This window comes from Trichechus manatus, unplaced genomic scaffold (genome assembly GCF_000243295.1).
Source record: "Trichechus manatus latirostris isolate Lorelei unplaced genomic scaffold, TriManLat1.0 scaffold00054, whole genome shotgun sequence".
NCBI classification, from domain to species: domain Eukaryota; kingdom Metazoa; phylum Chordata; class Mammalia; order Sirenia; family Trichechidae; genus Trichechus; species Trichechus manatus.
In genome coordinates this window covers 14,285,207-14,306,630 of record NW_004443990.1, presented here as the reverse complement: position 1 = coordinate 14,306,630, position 21,424 = coordinate 14,285,207, and the positions used below count along the sequence as shown (strand labels likewise).

Genomic DNA, 21,424 nt, shown 5'->3' with positions numbered 1-21,424 from the left:
AACTGACATCTTTGCTTTTTAACACTTTAAAGAGGTCTTTTGTAGCAGATCTGTCCAATGTAATATGTCATTTGATTTCTTGACTGTTGCTTCCATGAGCGTTGATGGTGGATCCGAGTAAAATGAAACCCCTGACAACTTCAGTATTTTCTCTGTTTATCATGATGTTGCTTATTGGTCCAGTTGTGAGGATTTTTGTTTTCTTTATGTTAAGGTGTAATCCATACTGAAGGCTGTAGTCTTTGATCTTCATCCGTAACTGCTTCAAGTCCTCTTCACTTTCATCAAGCAAGGTTGTGTCATCTGCATATCGCAGGTTGTTAATGAGCTTCCTCCAATCCTGATGCTGCGATCTTCGTATCGTCCAGCTTCTTGGATTATTTGCTCAGCATACAGACTGAGTAAGTATGGTGAAAGGATACAACCCTGACACATACTTTTCCTGATTTTAAACCACGCCGTATCCTCTTGTTCTGTTTGAACTACTGCCTCTTGGTCTATGTACAGGTTTCTCATGAGCACAATTAAGTGTTCTGGAATTCCCATTCTTCACAATGTTACCCATAATTTGCTATGATCCACACAGCCAAATGCCTTTGCATAGTCAATAAAACACACGTAAACATCTTTCTGGTATTCTCTGCTTTCAGCAAAGATCCATCTGACATCAGCAATGATCTCCCTCGTTTCATGTCCTCTTCTGAATCCAGCTTGAATTTCTGGCAGTTCCCTGTAGATGTACTGCTACAACAATTTTTTAATTATCTTCAGCAAAATTTTACTTGCATGTGATATTAATGATATCATTCAATAATTTCCACATTCTGTTGAGTCACCTTTCTTTGGAATGGGCACGTATATGGATCTCTTCCAGTCAGCTGGCCAGGTAGCTGTCTTACAAATTTCTTGGCATAGAGGAGTGAGCGCTTCCAGAGTTGTATCTGATTGTTGAAACATCTCAGTTGATATTCTGTCAATTCCTGGAGTCTTGTTTTTCACCAGTGTCTTCAGTGCACCTTGGACTTCTTCCTTCGGTATCATGTGCTATCTCCTGAAATGGTTGAACATCGACCAATTCTTTTTAGTACAGTGACTTGGGTACTTTGCTAGTACCATCCCCAAATGGAGGGAAATGAATTCGTTTTAATATGGGCCAGATGGATTAAGACACCTGTCAAAATCTTCCTGCCCCATATTATTCCTGAAACCTCAACAAATTCATTTGTTTCAAAGCTAGGGAAGTAGAAATAATAAAAACAAAAGGGACTATGACAGCTTGTGGGAAACTTTATAGGTTAGATAGCTCAGGCTCTTCTATCTTCTGGAGCTTCTGAATTGACTGGAAAAGGCATCTGCAAGTCTGTCTCTCACTGAAATATTTTTTCTGCTAGCTCAACATCCCTGTAACAGAGCTGCTTTTGTTCTAAGTGGTTTATCTAAACCAAATTCAAATACTTGGACATTACAGTTTACACTATAAGTTCATTCTTTTTATGTTTGAAATATTTTCTTTTTTTTAAATGTTCATTCTTCATCCTTACATTGATTATAGGTCAAAATTCAGGGCAGTACACTAACAACATATCTAATAATTTCTCCCCCACCAATTTTTTTCTAGATTAGTCTGCTCTATAACCACAGAGCTTTAAACTCGAGTGTTACCAAGATTTACAGGACACTAGGAACTTATTATAGAGCTCTTCAATCTAAAATGCTTTCTTTCTAAAGAACCATTTTAAGTGATGACCACAAGGTGTATGATAAGAAAACTGCATAAGCAAAGTGTTTATGGCCACTCAGAATGGACCATTAGAGGCAATACACTAAAGAGTGACTACTGCTTATTTCTTTTTAAAAAATGTTTAAATATGAATTTTCCAAACTGATGGCTAAAATATTAATCTGATTGGAAACTCTCCTTTCAATTAAGTATAGAGAGGCATAAAGCTCAAGAGACTAAGTCAAGACCAGAAAATAAATCATAGTTTTCAGACTGAGGTTCCAGTATATCTGAACATTAATTTCTTTTTAAAATCTTGCCGATTTAAAAAAATTATTGTCTTTTAAATCTCAGTCTACATATTGCCCATTACCTCTCTCTTCCTTACAATTTATCCATCAAAGAACCTGGGCTGTTTTATTGGTTGAGTTTCCCACCATCTTCATTTTGCTAATCACACATTCACAGGGCAGTTCAATATGTTTTTCTGTCCTGTTTTTCCTACAAATTGGAAGTTGAACCCAGAGGCTTGATGACTCATGTTTGACCCTTTTGGTGCCTCCATTTTTTAATCTGAAAATCGGAAATCACATATGAAAGTATTACATTTCATTGTGAATCTGTACTTATCACTGAAGAGCGAGTTGAAGGTTTAGAAACAACTGTGGCAAAAGTGTGGGCAGAGAAGTCATACCCTGCAATTGTCTGGCTTCCAGCTCTGTTAAACGTGTAAGATGCATGATCCCGGGCAAATCTCAAGTTCAGCTCCCTGACCTATTAAACAAGGATACTGCTCACCCTACAAGATTTTTGTGAGGATTAAGTGGGGCGATGCATGCAAACAAGTTTTTTAAATGGTAAAGAGCTATATACGTGTATATGTTACTGACAGCATTACTCATTACCAAGGGCTTAAATATTTTTATGATAAATTTTTTGTTTAATATGTTTGAGAACCTATTTCTTGACAAAGGTTAATATGGCACTGATGTGAAACAAGGAGATGATCTATATTACTTAATGAATACTTGTGAAGGAATAAATGACACCGCCCCTGAAACTTATAACCCTATGACTCAGGAGCTCTGGGAGTCCTGTAGGATGAGAGTCTTATAAGCTTCTACCCTACACAAGCATCACAGTACCATTAAAACAACCTACCCCAAAGCCACTCATAAAAATGTCAAATAATGATTTACGGTGGGTGAATACTGAAAAAAAAAAAAAAAATGCTGATTTTTATTTACCTTTCAATCTGTGCAAATCCATTAACTATGGATTCTAATGCTCTTCTTCAAAGCACTTCACCAGATCACTTCCTTTCCCCTCCACCCCTCCACATCCTGTTTTCTCTGGGCTTCTCACATCAATTTATTTGAGGGCTCTTCTGCCTATTCACCTGCCTCACACCTCTGACCTTCTCCTCAGCCACAGCCTATGCCTAAGCCTTCCTTACTTCTCTCCCTTGCCCACCCAACTTCCATCTTATCCATCATTCCAGCAGTTTCTGAAATATTATTTCCAGATAGTCTTGACTAACTAGTTGTGAAATAACCATTTTTCTTGAGCTGCACCCCTTAATATGGTAGCCACTAACTACATATGACTATTTAAATGTATATAGTTTAAAATTAATTTGAATACTGAACTTAAAAGGTAACAGTAAGAAATTATGTGAGTCACTTATATAAAAAGACAAGAAAAGGTGAATGTATGGAGACCAAAGATTATTAGTGGTTACCAGCAGCATGAGGGAGGGGGTAAAGGGGGTTAACAGTGATAGAAAAATCACACTGATTAAGGATAGGGTTGCACAGCTGATTATTGTAATTGCTGTCAATAAGTTGCACACCTGTAAAAAGTTGAATTGGCAAGAAAAAAAAAAAAAGTTGGAAACAACAACAAAAACATCATCTATATGAGACCAAACAGTCAACAATTACTTTAAAACAAAGGTAAGAATGTAAGGCGGCAGGGAAACTAGATTAAAGGAAATGGAACAACCAAAACAGAAATAATGAGAATGTTAATGCATTGTGAAGAATATAACCAGTGTCACTGAATAACTTGTGTAGAAATTGTTGAATGGGAAACCAAACTGCTGTGTAAACTTTACCGAAAACACAATAAAATATTATTAAAAAAATAATAATAAATAAATTGTCTTTTAAGTGTCTAGCACAATGCCTGGCAGAGAGTATGTGCTCTATTAATGGCAGCCATTATTAACGAACTACTGCTTTCCCAAGTAACCTCAGAGTCTCTATGTTTTCCCTTTAACAAGCGTCTGTACACAAGATACAAAAGGATCTGGAGGAGTAACAACAAATGTTGTTTCTTTTCCTGTGAGACAACATGGGTAGTGTATTGGAAAGACTATGGACCTGGGAATTACAGACTTAGTCAAATTATGGTTTTGCCACTTTATTAGCTGAGGACTTTGGGCAAATTAGTTAATCTCTCTGATGCTCAGTTTTTTCATCTGTAATATGGGAATAATTATACTGACACTGCACAGTAGTAATGATGATTAGAGATAATCATGTCTGGTACATGGTAGGCAGTCAATAAATTATAGAAAGCAGGTACTATTAATTCACCTTATAGAGTGCTACATATTCAGATAGTTAGGTGCTAAGTGATTGTCACTGTCAGTAATGAAAGTCAAGCTAGTAAATCTTTTGTAGGATGGTGTTATGTTTGTTTAAACACTTCTGCCTAAATAGGGTTTTCCCTGGTATTTCTAGGACGCAGCTAAACTAAAGTTTTTCTCTGTAGTATTATCAATTCCACTCATAACAGTTCTCTTAAATTCATATGATATAGAGAAAGAATCGAGTATTCACAATTCATCAGACAGGCTTTAATTTACCATTACTCAGTAGTTTTATACAAAGGCATTTTATGGAGCAACATACTGGATTAGAACTGCAAAGGTTGGCATAAAGAACTGTCCATCACCGCCACCAACAAAGTCTGCAACTTATAATTTTGCCTGAACAGAAGCCTAAAGTTTCTGTTTTCAGAGCATAATCTAAAAATCACTTAAAAAAAAAAAAAAAAACCCAGAGATTAAACAGTATGAACAAAACACTGGAGGGCTGGGGGAAAGAGAAAGGAGTATTTTGTATCCTCAGACCCTCTTACACACTCACACTGCCAGGAGAAGGGCTAACAAATATGGGGCCCATCTTGCTTCTAGTAGTTGGCATACTCTAACTGACAGCACATTTCAAGGAGCTACTCTATTTGCTTGAGTTGTTTTGTTCCTTCATCTGCTAGAATGTTTGTAAGGTCTTTCTGAAATATTTTTGGAGAAGCGGGGTGGAGAGCAGTGAATCACCAATTTAGTAACCAGTCATACCCTAGGAAAAAAAATAAGAGTGACCAAGTAACCAAATAAAGAGACCTCTGAGTTCAATAACCAGGATTATCCCATGGCAAGGATCTTGTTATTGTTGAGCATGATTCCTTTATCTCCCAGAGACAATCAACCTTCAGCCAAAGGAGTGTAACCTTAAAACCTTGTAACTCAATTTAACATAGTGTTAAAGTTTGGAGGGATATTTGTCAATGCTGAGGCTGATATAATCAGTCTGAGGGACCCTAGAACAAAGAGCAGTGGGTGAAGACCATGTCACCTCCATGCACATTCGTTTCCTTGATGAACAAGGAGCTATTAGCTGTAGAGAAAGCATTATCTAGGTGAAGAATGATGCCGCCTGTTTTAGCTGCTTCTCCTGAAATTGTGGAGTAGAACAGAGTCCCAGTGAGTTAAGGAGCAGGTTTTGTTACTGGGGTATTATGGATTTTTTTTTAAATTTAATTTAGGAGGGTAGGTATACATGTCGCTATTCTTCAATACCAACCAGAAATCAATTTGAGACATAGATCTCTTTTAACCTCTGCTCTTGCCTCATTAATTCAAAAAGTTTTTAAATACTCAATTATATAAGACAAAAACAAAGTCTAGTTGGGTAAACACTAACTTTTAAGCAAAACTCAAGAAGAAGGGTGATATATGGACTTTTTGCTATTAAGAGTAGTTAATGAAACATCCAAAGAAAGAGATAATATATTCATTGAGTATGCACCTTTTTGAGGGTACAGGAACCATCTTTGTAGTTTCATTCTCAATAAATTATAACATTTACTCTAATGGTGAACTTGCATATAAAATATTATTTCTAAACTCATTTCCCCAATAAAACTGCTTACTACTTAACAGTCTCTTCACATTGTGCTTTAAATTAATCATTGCTCTTACTAAGCAGAAATGTTACCTATGATGCATTTTTAAAAACCAACTCATAATTTTAGTTTGTCTTTTAAAAAGTATATATTTATTTTTAATTATATTTGTTATACGAAATCATATTTTCTTTAATTTTACCATTCAGCAGAGTTTATTATTACAGCTTTAAATCACTAATAACATTTATAAAAAATAACAATATTAATTCTTTCAATGCAAGTTTTCTGGTTTAAGATGCAGCATTTTATTCTTATTTTTGCTGAATAGGCTTTTTTCTTTATCATTTCTTTTTACATCTTCTCTGGACATGCTGGACTATGAACTGATAATTTAGGTGAGCATCTTAGAAATCCAGGAACTTTCATATAATGAACTCATTAAAATATATTTCAGAAGCTGAGATTCAGACAACAACATAAAATACCTGTTTTTTATCATTTAAAAAATGACCAGTATATTTCATTTTAAAAGGATAGTAAAAGTTTCTTAATCAAAAACTTCTCAGGGATTTTTACCGCATGGATTTACGGCGAGCCTGCTGCATCTGCCAGGCTAGTAAACCTGCCAGCCCACCTCAGTCAATATCCCACATCAAGATGCCACATTTTAAAAAGCTTCCTGACCAGATAAATATTATAAGATATATTCTTTTCTAATTTTGCAGATATAGCTCTCATTGAGACATTTATGAGAGCTGAAATGATTGAGGAAAAAATAAAACCCATAATGCTTTTTAGGTTTTCTTCTTTAAATTCTTTATTGGAATTTCAATAATTCATTCAGCAGAGTGTGCAAAAATTTCATAGGAATCTTTTCTTAATTTTACACTTTTGCAATATATTGAAAATCATACTCAGCATGCTCTTATATCACTTGGACTGAAAAACAGAGTGTGTTAGAATTATTGTGAGTAATAACTTGGGTAAGAGTTTAAAGAACATTATTATAACTAAATCAGACAGAACTCAATTTCTGCCTGTTCTATATTAGAAAAGTAAACTTAAAGTTGTGAAACTTTATTAAAGGTCGTGGCTTCTGCAGCTCTAGACTGTGATCTTTGCCATGTTCTGGTGATTCATACTGTAACAGTCATAACTATAGAGTGATATATTTAGTGTATTACACTGTAACAGTCATAAGCGAACTGTAAAATGGGCCACCATTACTCACTCAATTGTCAGAATCTACCAAATCACTTGTACAATTCCAGGTATTTCCGCTTAACTAACTTCTTAAACACAAACAAAGAATGCAAGAAACAATCATTCTGGTTGAAGGAAGGCTAGTATGAGATATAAGATGAAAGCATCCTAAAAGTTTATAATTAATGTGCCTTCACAAGCTAGTTTCTACTTATTTTTACTAGATCTATTTAGCGGAGTAGCCTTCCTTACTGAACTGGAATTAACATCAACTTTTCCACCAGTTGTTCTAAACTTCTTTGCACCCGATATACAAAGTAATTATTCTTGCAAGTACCATTTTCTCTCAGTCAGACAAAGCTGGGACTTCTTAGGTAGCTGGAAAATGTTTTTCTCCAGGTAAGACAATCTATGTGTGTTATCTCTTAACACTGAATGAAACATATCCAAAACGTTAGTATATTTACAGTTAAGAAATTATATTACAATTTGAAAATTTATCCATGGAACAAATACAAAACAGTAAAAAGTTTCCCGTTTGGCTCCTTTTTGATGTACTTAATGAAAAGGGAATTTTTTTTTTTTAATATTTTATCGTACTTCAGGTGAAGGCTTACAGAAAAAATAGTTTCTCATGAAACAGTAGTACATATGTTGTTTTACGACATTGGTTAACAACCCCACAACATATTAACCCTCTAAATTCTCAACCTTTTTTTTTTTTTCGGTGAAAATACACATAGCCAAAGATACACCGTTTCAAAAATTTCTACATACACAGTTTAGTGACATTGACTACACTCTTCCAATTGTGCTGTTATTCTCACTTAAGATGAAGGCTTACAGAACAAAATAGTTTCTCATTTAACAGTTACTACAAATGTTGCCGTATGACAATGGTTAACAATCTCACAACACATCAACAGTATCTGAAAAGGGAATTTTAATGAATTTCCAATTAGGGAGAAGACATTTAAAACACTAACAATATCACATTTAAACAAATGTATTGTTTCTGAGGACACAAACACTCAAAAATTCCACATGAAGAGGTTCCTGAATTGTCCTGGTATTCCTCAGGAAAATTTAGAAAGATGCTTGCATTACAGATGAAGGAATTTGCAAACACTGAGCAAAAACATAGAGAAGAGAGAAGGAATCTGCCTTACTTTCAGCTTCAAATTATGACAGAGAAAACAATAATGGATTTCAATAAGATACTTAACCAGAACTCAGGTGTAGTTTCCTAGGAAAAACTCTTCTATCCTATACTTTGACAACTATCACGACGTTGCAACAGACCATCAACACCTCCTTATAGCTACAAAAGTCAAACTGGTGCACTTTCTATGTTATGCTGTTACTTACTGTAATTACTCAAGAAATTGGTAATTACAATTTCCCTAATTTTAATGTCAAAAAAGTACAAAACTTTAAGCTGACATTTGGGTTAATAAGCAAGTACTCTAGAAGGAACCTTTTTCCAATAGCCAAGTAAAGACAGATCTCTAATGAGGAAAGCTACACTTCATACAGCTCTGTGAAAATACGTATAAGTAACTAAAAATCAATAGTCGAAGAATGTCTATCAAAGAGCAACTGCAGTTTATTAACGACCACACCAACTGAAATACACATGGTAGTAAATAGCACAGGTAGAGCTAAAGGCCATTTTCTACTTCTCTACTCAGGTAAGAGTGCGCCAGGATTTTTATGAAAATTCACAATTCAGTCTGTGTCATTAAAAGCCCAGCCTTTACATGAAAAAAAAAATCAGGCCCATCAGGTGTCTGAAAGCCTGGCACACATCAACAAATCAGGATGAATAAGACTGCCTAGCCTAATTACAGAGAAATCTCAAAAATTTTATGTCAAATTATTTTTTAAAGTTAAAAATTAGACTATTTGTAAGAATATTCATAAATACTTTGTTATTAAGAGATTTCATTTGTGCTTTTGTTAAATTTTGTCTTCAGATGCTCATAGAAATATCAATATTAAAATTAATAAATATCTAAGTTTAAAATTTTATTCACATCTTAAGGGAGAAGCACATAATTTAGTAAATGTGAACTGACCTCCCTATTTTTAAAAAATAACAATTATCATCACTTCAAGTATAAGAGGAAAAAATAAAACCAATCAAAACTACTAGTTGCCTATTTAGTATTTAAATTATTTTAATATCAGTCTCACTCACTTCATCTGTGACCAACCCCTTTTCATTGTGGTCGGCTATGTGCATACTATTCTTCTCTTGCAATTCCTCAATTAGTATAATATTCAAATTTCCTTTTTGGGGAAAAAAAAGACAATACTTAATATTAAAAAGTATGGTCTCATGCAAGTTATTTCTAAAGTTTTCAGAGTTGCTAAACAGGACCCCACGTCTTCATTAGAATGTGACTTGAGCATAAAGATAATCTACCTTAACCATCACTCAAGTTTTTAAAGTACCTTTTATTATTTTTCTTTTTAAACTTAGGAAAAGTGTCTAATTTTAATCTCTTCACTTCCTGGATTGCCATGTAAGGCAATATTAATAGCAGCTTATCGTCGGTTCTTGTTAAAGACCAACTATTTCAAGACAGAAGGGTTACTTCTAGTGGACTCCTAGAAAAAACAAACATAATTTTGTGCTACTTGTGGAAATTTATTCCCCAGGCAAATACACATCAACTCATTTGTACGCCAGTGCAGTCTTCTCTTCAGTTATTTGCTACTTACTAGAACTTTATTACTGTTATCAAAAATGCCTACCATGGAAGAAATGCTACAATAATAAACTGTAAAACTGGTAAAATTAATGTTATAGGAGATATAGGAGATCTGTTTGTTAGAAATGCTAACCATATCCATTTACAATTAGCAAAGACAAAGTATGTGTAAATTTGGTTTAAATTTAGATCTAATTCCCCTTTATTTATCTATTTAGGAATATAAACCCCTCCAGATCATGGTTTTATTTTACTTGTTCTTCCCCTGACTTGTGCAATAACATACTGAAATGATGATTGCAAGAAAGTAATCTTTTAGTCTTTAGGGCATTAATAAAATAAAAGAACAGGAATTTCTCATTCTGTGTCTCTGTGTGTGTGTGCATATATATTAAAATTTTTTAATTCTTGAGCTGTCTATGCTCTCATGTGGAGAACTTATACATCTTTGCCTTCCTCTTCACTAAAACAAACAAAAAATCCAGCAAAACTCAAAAGCAGTATTTTCTTTTACCACAAGAGGGGGCTAGAGAATTCTCATCTCTTCCAAGGTCTATAAAACCCTCTAACTGCTACTTTATAGACATTCAATTACAACAGGCCATAATACATTAAGGCATTAAAATACATATATATCCCAACATATGCCAAAGCAAGGACTACACTGGGATGCCCACCAGATGATCACCAGCACCAACATCAAATAAACACTTAGGCGTCTTCTAGTAGTTTATATGAAGTTTTATGCATTAGCACCTCCCTCCCCAAAAGGCAGCTCTCTTGGTTAGGCGATCCTCTTGGAATGGAAAATATCAAGGAGTGTGATAAAATACTCAAGGACTAGAAAGGATGACAGGGGCAGAGTGATGTAAGGATTAAGAGAACTGAAATTTATGTAGTTTGGAAAAGTGAAGACTCGGGGGGTGAATGTTCACAGTCCTTAAATACCTTGTAAAAGTAACAATATAAATGAATTAGGGGAATTATTCAGTCTCAGAAGATGGTATAGAAGAGAGCAATAGTCTGAAACTAAGGAAGGAAAAGTTTAGGTTAGACATGAAGAATAAATTAGTAATAACAGTTGGGTGGGAAAGATGTCCTGCAAAGGAAGGATCCAAACCATTATCGCTATATTTGATAATTAATTAAATGAGATATTAGTAAGAATGATGTGAATTCATTAGACGGGCTAGATTCAATAACTCAAGTGATTTTTTTTCCCTAAGCTCTGACTTTCTCTAGGCCCAACTATGTTCTTGGACATTCATAAATGTCTTGCAATGATGATAATGATCATTTCTAGAGAGGAGAGCTCATGATCCCGGTTAACCCTATGTTTTGTTGAATAAAACAAAACCTAGGGTATTATTATGAAATAACATAAAATTAACCATGACAACAATGATTTCTACCTTTCAGAGCACTCCATGAAAATATACAAAACTATATAAGCTATCTTCTAACAGTTTATAGAAATGGGTCTGCCAAAATTGGATAAAGTCTCCTGTAAATGAAAACTTCCATGAAAGAACAACTCCTCTATGAATTCTGATCTTTTGCAAGCCAGAGAAACCACTCTGTTTAGCCTTTCTTTCCCACTAGACTGTGCATCTGGGCTTAAGCTATTTAGGGGACAACATAAAAAAAAAAGCTGTTACTCAAAGACAGAAAGGCATTCAGGCAAATCTAGGACATAACTGTAATATAGTTTGTGAATTCAATAATCTTACCCTAGCAGACCATAATATTCTATACTAACTGGTATTATTTTAAATAGCATTATTAATATTTCCTTTTTACTTGAAAAGTTCTATATTAGGCCAAAAGAATTTATGGTTAGTAAAAAACACAGACCACCAAAGCATGAAGAGTTGAATATATATGTGTAAATTAAGTATATGTATGTATACACTTGGCTGAAATAGTTGTTGTATGCTCAAACAAAAGCCTTTCACATTTAAGTGAACCTTAGACTTTGAGGTAAAAATGGTTAATGACTTTGGAGCTTGAGAAAGGATAGTCTGGTGGTTAAAACTGTACCTGAGAATCCAGAACTTTGGAAGGAACTGTAGACATGATTGCCTTAGGTAAGCTAGCTTACTTTGAGGTGCTTCAGTGATCATCTATAAAACAGGTGCTATGTTTAATTATAACACATTTATGGATTCTAAGAACAAGGTTACTAAGCGTGGTGTATAAGATTTTCTAATCAACAGCATGCAAAGATTATAGACCATCCCCACCTCTGATTTTTATATCAATCAAATATATAAATTATATCCTATATTTACACTAGCAACTGAAACACTGCTTCTCATTTTATCACCCTGAAACAACACTAACACCTTCAATAACCATACAATAGAACTTTCATGCTGCCATTGAACTTGCTGACAAGCTTAGAATTTAGAGAGAAATAAAGAATACTTGAGGCATTATCAAAGAGACTTATCATTTGCCCAGTCACTCATTTAAAAATCAACTATTTGCACTTAAAAATGACCACTGTTATTTCACCACTAATTATAATGGAAGCTCAATAAATATTTGACCTTTCTAATAATGGACTTTTCCTCATATTCCCAGTCTGGAAAAGACTTCTACAACACTTTGGCCACAGCTCAGGTCAAAAATGATCTTGACTTTCTTCCAAATTACTGCAAGTTCAGCCAATTGGTCTTTTTTGCAAACTCTGGCCCCAATCATCAGGACTTTATGTACCATATACTTTGTTTTGTGGATGTCTAAATCTTTTTTCTGCAACTAGATGATTTGTACCCTAATGAAAGGAAACACATCTTGTCCTTCTTTTGTATCTTCCATGCAGCCTCTAAATTCATGATTGAATGAGCGCATTAAATATAGGTATTCAATAACTAACTCTTCATTGGTGGTATATTAAAATCTATAACATGGACAAATAGGCCAAAAAAGATAACTAATTAGTTCTATGTCAAATCAATTCAGGGACTTATGTTATTCATAATCATAATTTTTTAGAATTTATGTGGCCCTTTACAAAACGTACTGCTCCAAAATAATCCTGGGAAGAAAATATGCAAGCAAGAGAGACACAAGTGTCTGAAGAACTTGATTGAGACTTCCGAGAAATAGCTTCAGATCCAGGATCAACTCTACTGTAAAGCGTTTGGGTGACATGTTGAAAAGCATGATTAGCTCATGCAGGTGAGGGAAAGGCCCGCCATCCTATGAGAGGAGCAGTGTGGGCCACGGAGAGGCCACTTCCAGGGAGGTGGTCTCTGTTTAGGTACTGGCTCTGCCACTTGATAGCCCTAACTGCAGGACCAAGATACTTAGCCTCTTTAGAATTTAGTTTCCTCTTCTGTAAAACAGAGACTAGATTAGGTGATTACCAAGTTTCTTCCAGCTCTAAAATTCCATGCTTTTATGTAGAAACAGGTTAAATTTGCAAGGAGTTTAAGTGAAAGACGCATTATGAAAAATATCCAGCCACCAACATACATGAGAGTGCTTTACTGGGCACTGGATAGAAGGTTAGAGTTTAAACATGCACCAACAGCCTAACCATGCTGGGCTAAAGAATGACAAATGGGCAGTTCATAGACAGATAATTGTTATTGTTTTTTTTATTCTTCACAAAACATGTATAATCCTTGGTAATCATTTGTTTAAGTTATATAAATTACTGCCAACTTTGAAATCCAGTTTGTCATCTTCATCTGTGATTTATACCAGACTATATAAACGACATGATGTCTTGGATCTAATAAGACATTTATCTTCATGAAGGAGGCCACTGCAATCCTGAGTGACAGTTTACGTACCCTTATCACAGTTAACTCAACACTGAGTCCTTAATTCCTCCCAGTGATCTGAAATCTGATGGATTCACCTGAGGCCAACAAAAACTTGTTCAGAAATCCACTATACTCACAGAAGTATGTATTCTACTGTAGAACTCACTCTGTGGTCCCAAAACACTGACACAGAAACAAGCTTTGTGTTCATCCACAGTATGCGCCTCTAAACACACATACATTAACTTCTGTTAGTGTTGACAGGAGTCATGTGTGTTTATTAAAGAAAAATATACCTGCTAGCAACAAAGCTGAAAACAGCTGTCTGAAGAATAAAAAGAAAATAAGATAAATGTTTGTTTAAATGTACATATGTATGTATATATGCATGTTTATTTATATATTTACAAATGGAGAGAGATCCTATCTTGAGTCACTTAAATTACCTTCCTATCATAAACTAAAAAGGAACCAAAAACTCTAAATACGTTCACATAGGTTATATAATTAAAAAAAAAAAAAAGGAAAAAAAGTTAATGGGCTTCACCCCATTAGTGGGAGAAGGAAGCAAATGGCTCACTGTTTTTAGGCCATTAACTCTTTCAGGCTACTTGAGTACCAATGATTGAACCTTCAATAAGTTTCTGACACGCCAAGGAAAACCAAAAAACCAAACCCATTGCCATCAAGCCTATTTGACTTATGGCGACCCCATGTGTTTCAGAGTAGAACTGGGCTCTACAGGGTTTTCAGTGGCTGTAATCTTATCGAAGTACACTGCCAGGTCTTTCTACTGAGGAGCCTCTGGGTGGATCTGAACCACCAACCTTTTGGTTAGTAGCTGAGAGTAAACTGTTCACCCCTAAAATACACATATTTTCCTCCAAAGTTGTCAGCAGGATTCAGTCTAAGATTTACCTTGATTAGTAAGGTCATTTATCTCTAATCCCTACATCATTAATTCACATATCTCAGTAAACACTTTAAGAAGTACAGTTTATTTACTCCATGAAACAATATAATGTATACACTAAAATAAGGCTTTATGCATGACTCACATCTATGAGATCTCAAACTGGTTTTTGAACAAATATTTTTTATACTCACTTGAAGTCATCAGGGGTGCTCTGAGTAGATCTCAATGACAAAACTAGCTTAATAAGTAGAAATTCTAGGGAAAGGACTTCATCTCAACAAGAGAAAAACTTTTTAAACAATTAGAGCTGATAAAAAACCAAAAACCCATTGCTATTGAGTCAACTCCAACTCATAGCAACCCTACAGAAGAGAGTAAAACTGCCCCATCAGGTTTCAGAGGCTGTAATCTTTATGGAAGCAGATTGTCACATCTTTCTCCTGAGGAGCATCTGGTGGGTTCAAACCACCAACCTTGTGGTTAGCATCTGAGTGTTTTAACCACATATAAGTACCTAATAATATGACTTTGAAAATGTAAACCAAAACACAGAAAAATGGGTAAACCTACATCTATAATTGGAGGTTTTAACACAATTTTCACAACAGATAAAAAATAAGCTAGGATATAATACCAAACCCGTAGCGTGGAGTCAATTCTGACTCACAGCGACCCTACTGGACAGAGTAGAACTGCTCCACAGGGTTTCCAAGGAGCAGCTGGTAGATTCAAACTGCTGACCTTTTCCTTAGCAGATGAGCTCTTAACAACTATGCCAACAGGGCTCCAGGATGTGATAGACTTGAATAATACCATTTACAAATACTAAAATAGTAAGAGTTTATTCAATAAATACTTCTGTATTATACATAACACATAAGCATAAACTGATCATTTATTATGCCACAAAAGAAGTCTGAATAAAGTCCAAAGAATGAAAATAATATAGGCTATGTTCTTAGATCATAATGTAGTAAAATTAGAAGTCAATAATAAAAAAAGACTTAAAAATCCTTAGAAAGTAAAACAGAACAAAACAAATCAGAACAAAAACACAAAAATTGCTCCTAAATAACACATAAGTTAAAGAAGATAATCATAAAGGAAATTACAAAACAGAATTATGAATTATAATGAAAGCAGTACATATCAAATTTTGTAAGATACAGTCAAAGTAGTACTTAGAAAATAAGTTTTAGTTTTGAATATGTTTATTTTAAAAATCAACATTATATTCAGGGAAAAGCAATAGGAGAATGAGATGCAAAGCCCACAAGAGTGAGTATCTACAGAGGACAAAAATCCAGCTAATCAGAGCTCTTCAAAAAGCAGCAGATTTGGAATCTATTTGAATCGCAATCCCCCCATGGATTAGACATGTCATCGTTGGCCAAGTCACTTACTTTCCCTAATCCTCAAATTCCTTATCTATAAAATGAGGATAACTATACCTTCCTCCCAGAGCCGGTATGAGAATTAAATGGATAATCCACAAAAATCACTTAGCACACCACAGTGAGCACACAACAAATGGTTCCTGTTACTGGATGACTTTATCGGTCTCTCCAGCTCCCGAGTTCCATGACTCTGACTCTGCTACGATGACATTTAAGACAAACTTGAATTCCAGCCATAAAATCTAATCAATAAATTAAACTTTCATTTTTATTTCATAATACTAAAATAAAATCTAATATCTTCTTCCCATTACTACTATGAAAACAAAAGTCCAAAAGGATCAACAAAAAGTCTATTATTCATATTCTTAAATCTAAAATAGACTTGTATTTCAAAATTAAAATGAAAGCAGAGAAATGTTTTTTTTAGTGCTAAAAATAAAGCTGTGAAAAAACCTAACTCTTTATTTTCAAAATCTTGTATATATTTTTGAATGTATCTTTCAGAAAAGGCAAGGAGTTGAAATAGACACTATCGGTCCTTTGCTTTAATGGGCCTGCAACTTCTTTTAAATCAAGTAGCATATAATAAATTTATCAACAATAGGCTCTTCTTTTATTCATTATTTCTCTTCTCCAAAGATGGCTACAGGTCTTCACTTTTCAAATTCTCTTCTGTTTCTCCTCCTTCTGGAGAATCAAAACCTTCTCTAACCTTCAACATTCTGATATAATCATAAGCTCTAAAAACATTCTTTCTCCTTACTTTTCAGGTATATCTGTCCAATATCCATCTATTCACCCTTTTTCTTTAATTAGAATGTAATAATACATTATTACAGATTTCAGGTTTCTTCTTTTATAAAATGATTTTATTTTTTCTCCTTCCAGAAGGAGTCAGTATACCCTGTTTGTAGAACAATCACTTCCCCAATCCACCTTTAAAAATTTTTTTTTTGTACACAGGGGCTCTTTGTTATGTTAATGAAATAAGTGCATATACACTTTAAAATCTTTTATATATGTTAGACACTGAAAGCAAAGAGATCTTGGGCTTTGTGACTGACTTTTGCAGTTATTGTACTCAGTGTTTGTATTTTTTTTTCCTTTAATATAGCAGAAACTATGACTCTGTAGGTTTAAATATTTAAATGTTAGCAAGTTTTCACTCTCTATGGGGGGCTATGCTCCTGTGTACCTCTCCAAAAGGTATAGCCTGTCGCCCTCTAATTGTAGGCATTTTCAAAGTAAAAGGAGAAGGAATTGTGATTAGGCAGCAACATGCTCTTGTTTTTATGCATGGTTTAGCTTGTAACCTTGGTTTTCTTTTTTCCTGTACACCTGGCCAGGTTTCTATATTCTTCTAGATCTCTTTGTAGTTTTCACAAAGGCACGACCCAAACACGACACGCACCATGGTTATTGCTTCTCATCACTAAAGTTACTGGGCGGATGGGTCAGATCATGTGTCCTGCTATAATTTTAAGTTTAGGACACTGCTTTGGCTGGGGTGGGAGGCAACAAAGCTGAAATACTGCCTGAAATATTTTTATATTTTAATGGTGACTGTTCATTTTCTAATAAATATAAAATTGCAAATGTCTAAAACAACTGTCACTACAAACAAGCTTAGAGAAGAATATCTTTTCTTCCTGAAGGATCACCTTAGCTGTCTCACCAGCAAATGAACACACTGACTTTATACTTGTTCATTTGTCTACTTACTAATAGCGTGTCTCCTCAATGAGGCAGTAAGCTCCATGAGGGCAGGAACTGTCTATTTTTTCATTGTATCTCACTTACAGCTTAGCACAGTACCTTGTTATTACCTTGTACTCTCTGAATAAGTTTTTGTTAAAATAATGAATAAGCAGCAAATCAAGTGTTACTATTATCTATAGTGGTAAAATCTAATTAAACAGAATACAAAATTTACTCAAAATTTTAATATCTTTATAACCCCTCTTTAATTTCATAGGAAATGTATGTACATTTATTCTTCCGGGGGAGGGAACAAACATTTAGTGTGCCTATTATGTGTCAGATACTCAGGCACTGTGCTAGATTCAATGCTTTACAGAAACTCATATTTAAACATTATCTCACTATCTTACAATCAAGTTTTTAACACTAACAGATCTATTCCTACCTCTATCATTGGCTCTGTTACTTTTTAACTTTTAAGTACAGAACTAAAAACAAAAATCTATTAAGTAAGAATTTAATATTACAAATATAATTAATACTTCACTTATGGGGAACTATTATAAAACAAAGTTTTTCACTTTGGAGTTTTCCAGAGAACAGGGCTACCTCTTTCAACACTAATTTTTTTTTTAATTTCAATTATTTTTAATGACAATACTTCTAAACATCCTCTGTGTACCTGAATAGTCTTAATCAAAAAGTCTACAACATGAATCCACCTCTTTGGATAACTCAGATGAGGACAGTGGAATGGTTAAGAGCAGAGGTTCTAGAACTTAAGTGTAAACTCTGGCACTACTACTTATTAGCTGTGTGAACTTAGGTAAGTTAACTTCTCTGGGTCTCAGTTTCCTGATTTGCAAAATGAGGATAATCCTAGTACCTACCTCTTACCTACTGAGGATTAAATGATAATATATACAAAGTGCTTAGAACACAAAAGTAAGGCACATAGTAAGGGTTCAATAAGTGCTAGCTAAAAACGTTTCAATGTATTAGGGTACTGAGCTCTTAGGGGCAGAATTTGGGCTGTTTCCCTCTACAATACAAAATGGCCTCAGATTGCTCTATTTGAGTTCCTATATATATTTTGTTTTCTCTACAGATTTTGTTTTCTCTATAAATTTTAAATTCTTTTCCTGTTTCTTACCCTAACGCTATCTGTTAATGCCCCTTCTTCTCATTTTATGCTTTATTCTACTGTAGGCTGAGAAATTAAAACACCCAACTGGTTAGAAATTTGTAAGAAGAGGAGTCCCTGGCGAGGGCTTCAAGGGCTTTCCCAAGAATGAGGTACATAAGTGATGACTTGAGACTTGGTAACATCGATTTCAACTTAGAAGTCTTTCTAGCTTATTTAGTGTGTTCTCAGCTGGGTTGGGGAAAGTTGGAAATACCACATAAGTGACCTATGGATTAATGAGGCACTATTGTTAAAATTCTGTCAAGCATTAGATTAATCAAAAACAAATGAAAGGTTGGTTTTGCACTGTTAATCTTCTACAATTACTAATCAGCTGCCAATGTAATTATTAAGCTTTCAATCCATACAATGTTTTTAGTGTAATGCCCGAACCAATATAATGCTATAGTTACAGATCCCAAGACCCAATTTTAAAAACTTGGATATTACTAACTGTGCTAATATACAAATGTCAAGCAAAATATAATGTGTCTGTGTGATTAAATCTTTAGTTCTGAGGAGATTATCAACTTGATGAAAGGAGAAAAAGTGTGAATCATTAAAAAGGTTAAATGAAATAACTAATGAATTAATTACCTAATCAAAAAGAAAACGGTAAATAGGGACGATGAATTCTTACAAAATAACAAAATTATAGGGCAAATTGGAGGGAAAAAATAGAAAATTTACAGATGAATAATGAGAAATAAGGAATAATTTACCAATTTTAATCCCACCCCTAAGTGAAAAATATGCTTCCATCTTAGTATTCTATTTAATAGTAGCTCTACATTTTTCTAACCCCTGGGAAAGGCACAATAGAGACTTTGATAAGATAATCATGTGCATCAGTGATGATCAAACCCTCTACTCAAGTGGCCAGACACCAAAAGAGACACAATACGGGAGCCCTACCCTTGGGAGATGCAGACATGAGCCAGGAACTGGCAGCCACCAGGCCCGAATCCTTATATTCAGGTATCTTATGTTAAAAATTCATAGATGTTTTGCATTCCACTCTATTAAATACCGATGTATATTTTAACATAAAAAATATATTTAAAACAGTTGAATTATTTAACTCCTCCCATTCCCAAATCTTCAAGTAAAATTGATGCCCTAGGAAGATGTGCCTTGGGGTTCCTGTGGCTTCCCCTTCTCCTGGAACAATACCAATACCATCAGGGGTATGTGAGTAGTGTGAGTGAAAACAATATCTCATTACAATATGATGAGCTCAAGGATCTTAAATAATCCACAATAAATTAATAATCTAATAATCATTAAGTGGAAGCTTCCAATTCTTATGCAACTCAGAGAAGTTAAGAAATCTGAAAGAACAGTACACAGCATCTTAAAAAGCCCCCTTAGCTTCTAAGCTACAGTTCTTATAAAAAGATCAATAATGATGTCTTCCTCTCCAATGTGGAATTAGTGTTAGCCTAAATACATTAACTTCAGAAGCATTATATTACCCAGAAGGAGCAGTACTACAAAGAAACAAATATTTGTTTTTTTGCGAACCAGTGATTATCAACACAGAGAGTCCACCTACAGCTGCCTGACACCAAATGACAAAAGATGACACTCACCCTCATCCTGATAATCTGACATAAAGGGTGCATCTGACATGAGGGAAGGGCCATGAGTTCCACTGTGATTATCATCAGAGCTGTCCTGTCCAAGGTAACTTTCAGCTTGGTCTCCCCCTAAGAGACAAAAAAGAAAGAAAGGTCATTCTTTGGATATCTTTATAAAGGTATTTGTAGATCTCTTCTGGTATTCACATACACACACACACACACACACAGAGACACACACACAATGTATCTTACTTGTGGACACAGCCACCATCCATTAAACATGTAAGAAACAGATAAACAAGCTCACAAAATAACTTACCTGGACAGGAAATTTTCCACTCAAGTAACTAACTAGAGCTTAAGAACTATTATCTTAGAGTGGGGAGACCTCTCACCACCAAACAGAAACTTTTCCATTGTATCACACTTAAAACAGAAACACAGCTATATAAGTACATATCCGAATACACTATGTCTCCACTAATTACAATCTTTATCCTGAATGCCTCTTTCTCTTATATTTCCAAATGAAATAGAAGAAATTACACAAAGGGTTAACTTTCTGTACAAAATATAATGTAGCAAGGCCAATATTCTTTCCTTCTCTGAAACATAAGAGAAGTAAAAATAGAGAGAACCAAGACTTTGCTGGATTCTATTCCTATTTAAATCACTACTTGTTTTCCAACCTTAAGAAAGTTATCTCTTTGTAATTCTAGATTACAGCCTATGCAACTGACCTCTTAGGAATTTTAAAAGCCCTAATATTTGTTCTGTAAAATGGCTTTGATACAAGTTAATGTATATGCAATACTAAATTATGCAATTAAAGCACTGCTAATCCCTTTTGGGTGTTTTCAACATACATTGGATTATACTTTGTAGAAATAGCCAATGCTATTATGATACTTTAAAAGGTTCAGACGGAAGATGTTTGCTCACTCAGAAACCGGAAGAAAAGGCTCTGCATTGCAAATGGCTTTCCTTAAAATCCCCCAAACAGAGGCACAGTCTGTTGATAAAAG

General features: G+C 34.5%; 1 protein-coding gene across 2 annotated transcripts in view; it reads right to left on the bottom strand.

Moving 5' to 3' along the window:
- The window catches only part of SKAP1 (src kinase associated phosphoprotein 1), a 287,114-nt gene that overhangs the window by 186,760 nt on the left and 78,930 nt on the right, over positions 1-21,424 (bottom strand). For both annotated transcript variants that reach the window (XM_023732793.1, XM_023732794.1), the window contains exon 4: positions 20,409-20,525. In XM_023732793.1, coding sequence (XP_023588561.1) covers positions 20,409-20,525 — 117 coding nt within the window. The remainder of the gene's footprint in view (positions 1-20,408; positions 20,526-21,424) is intronic.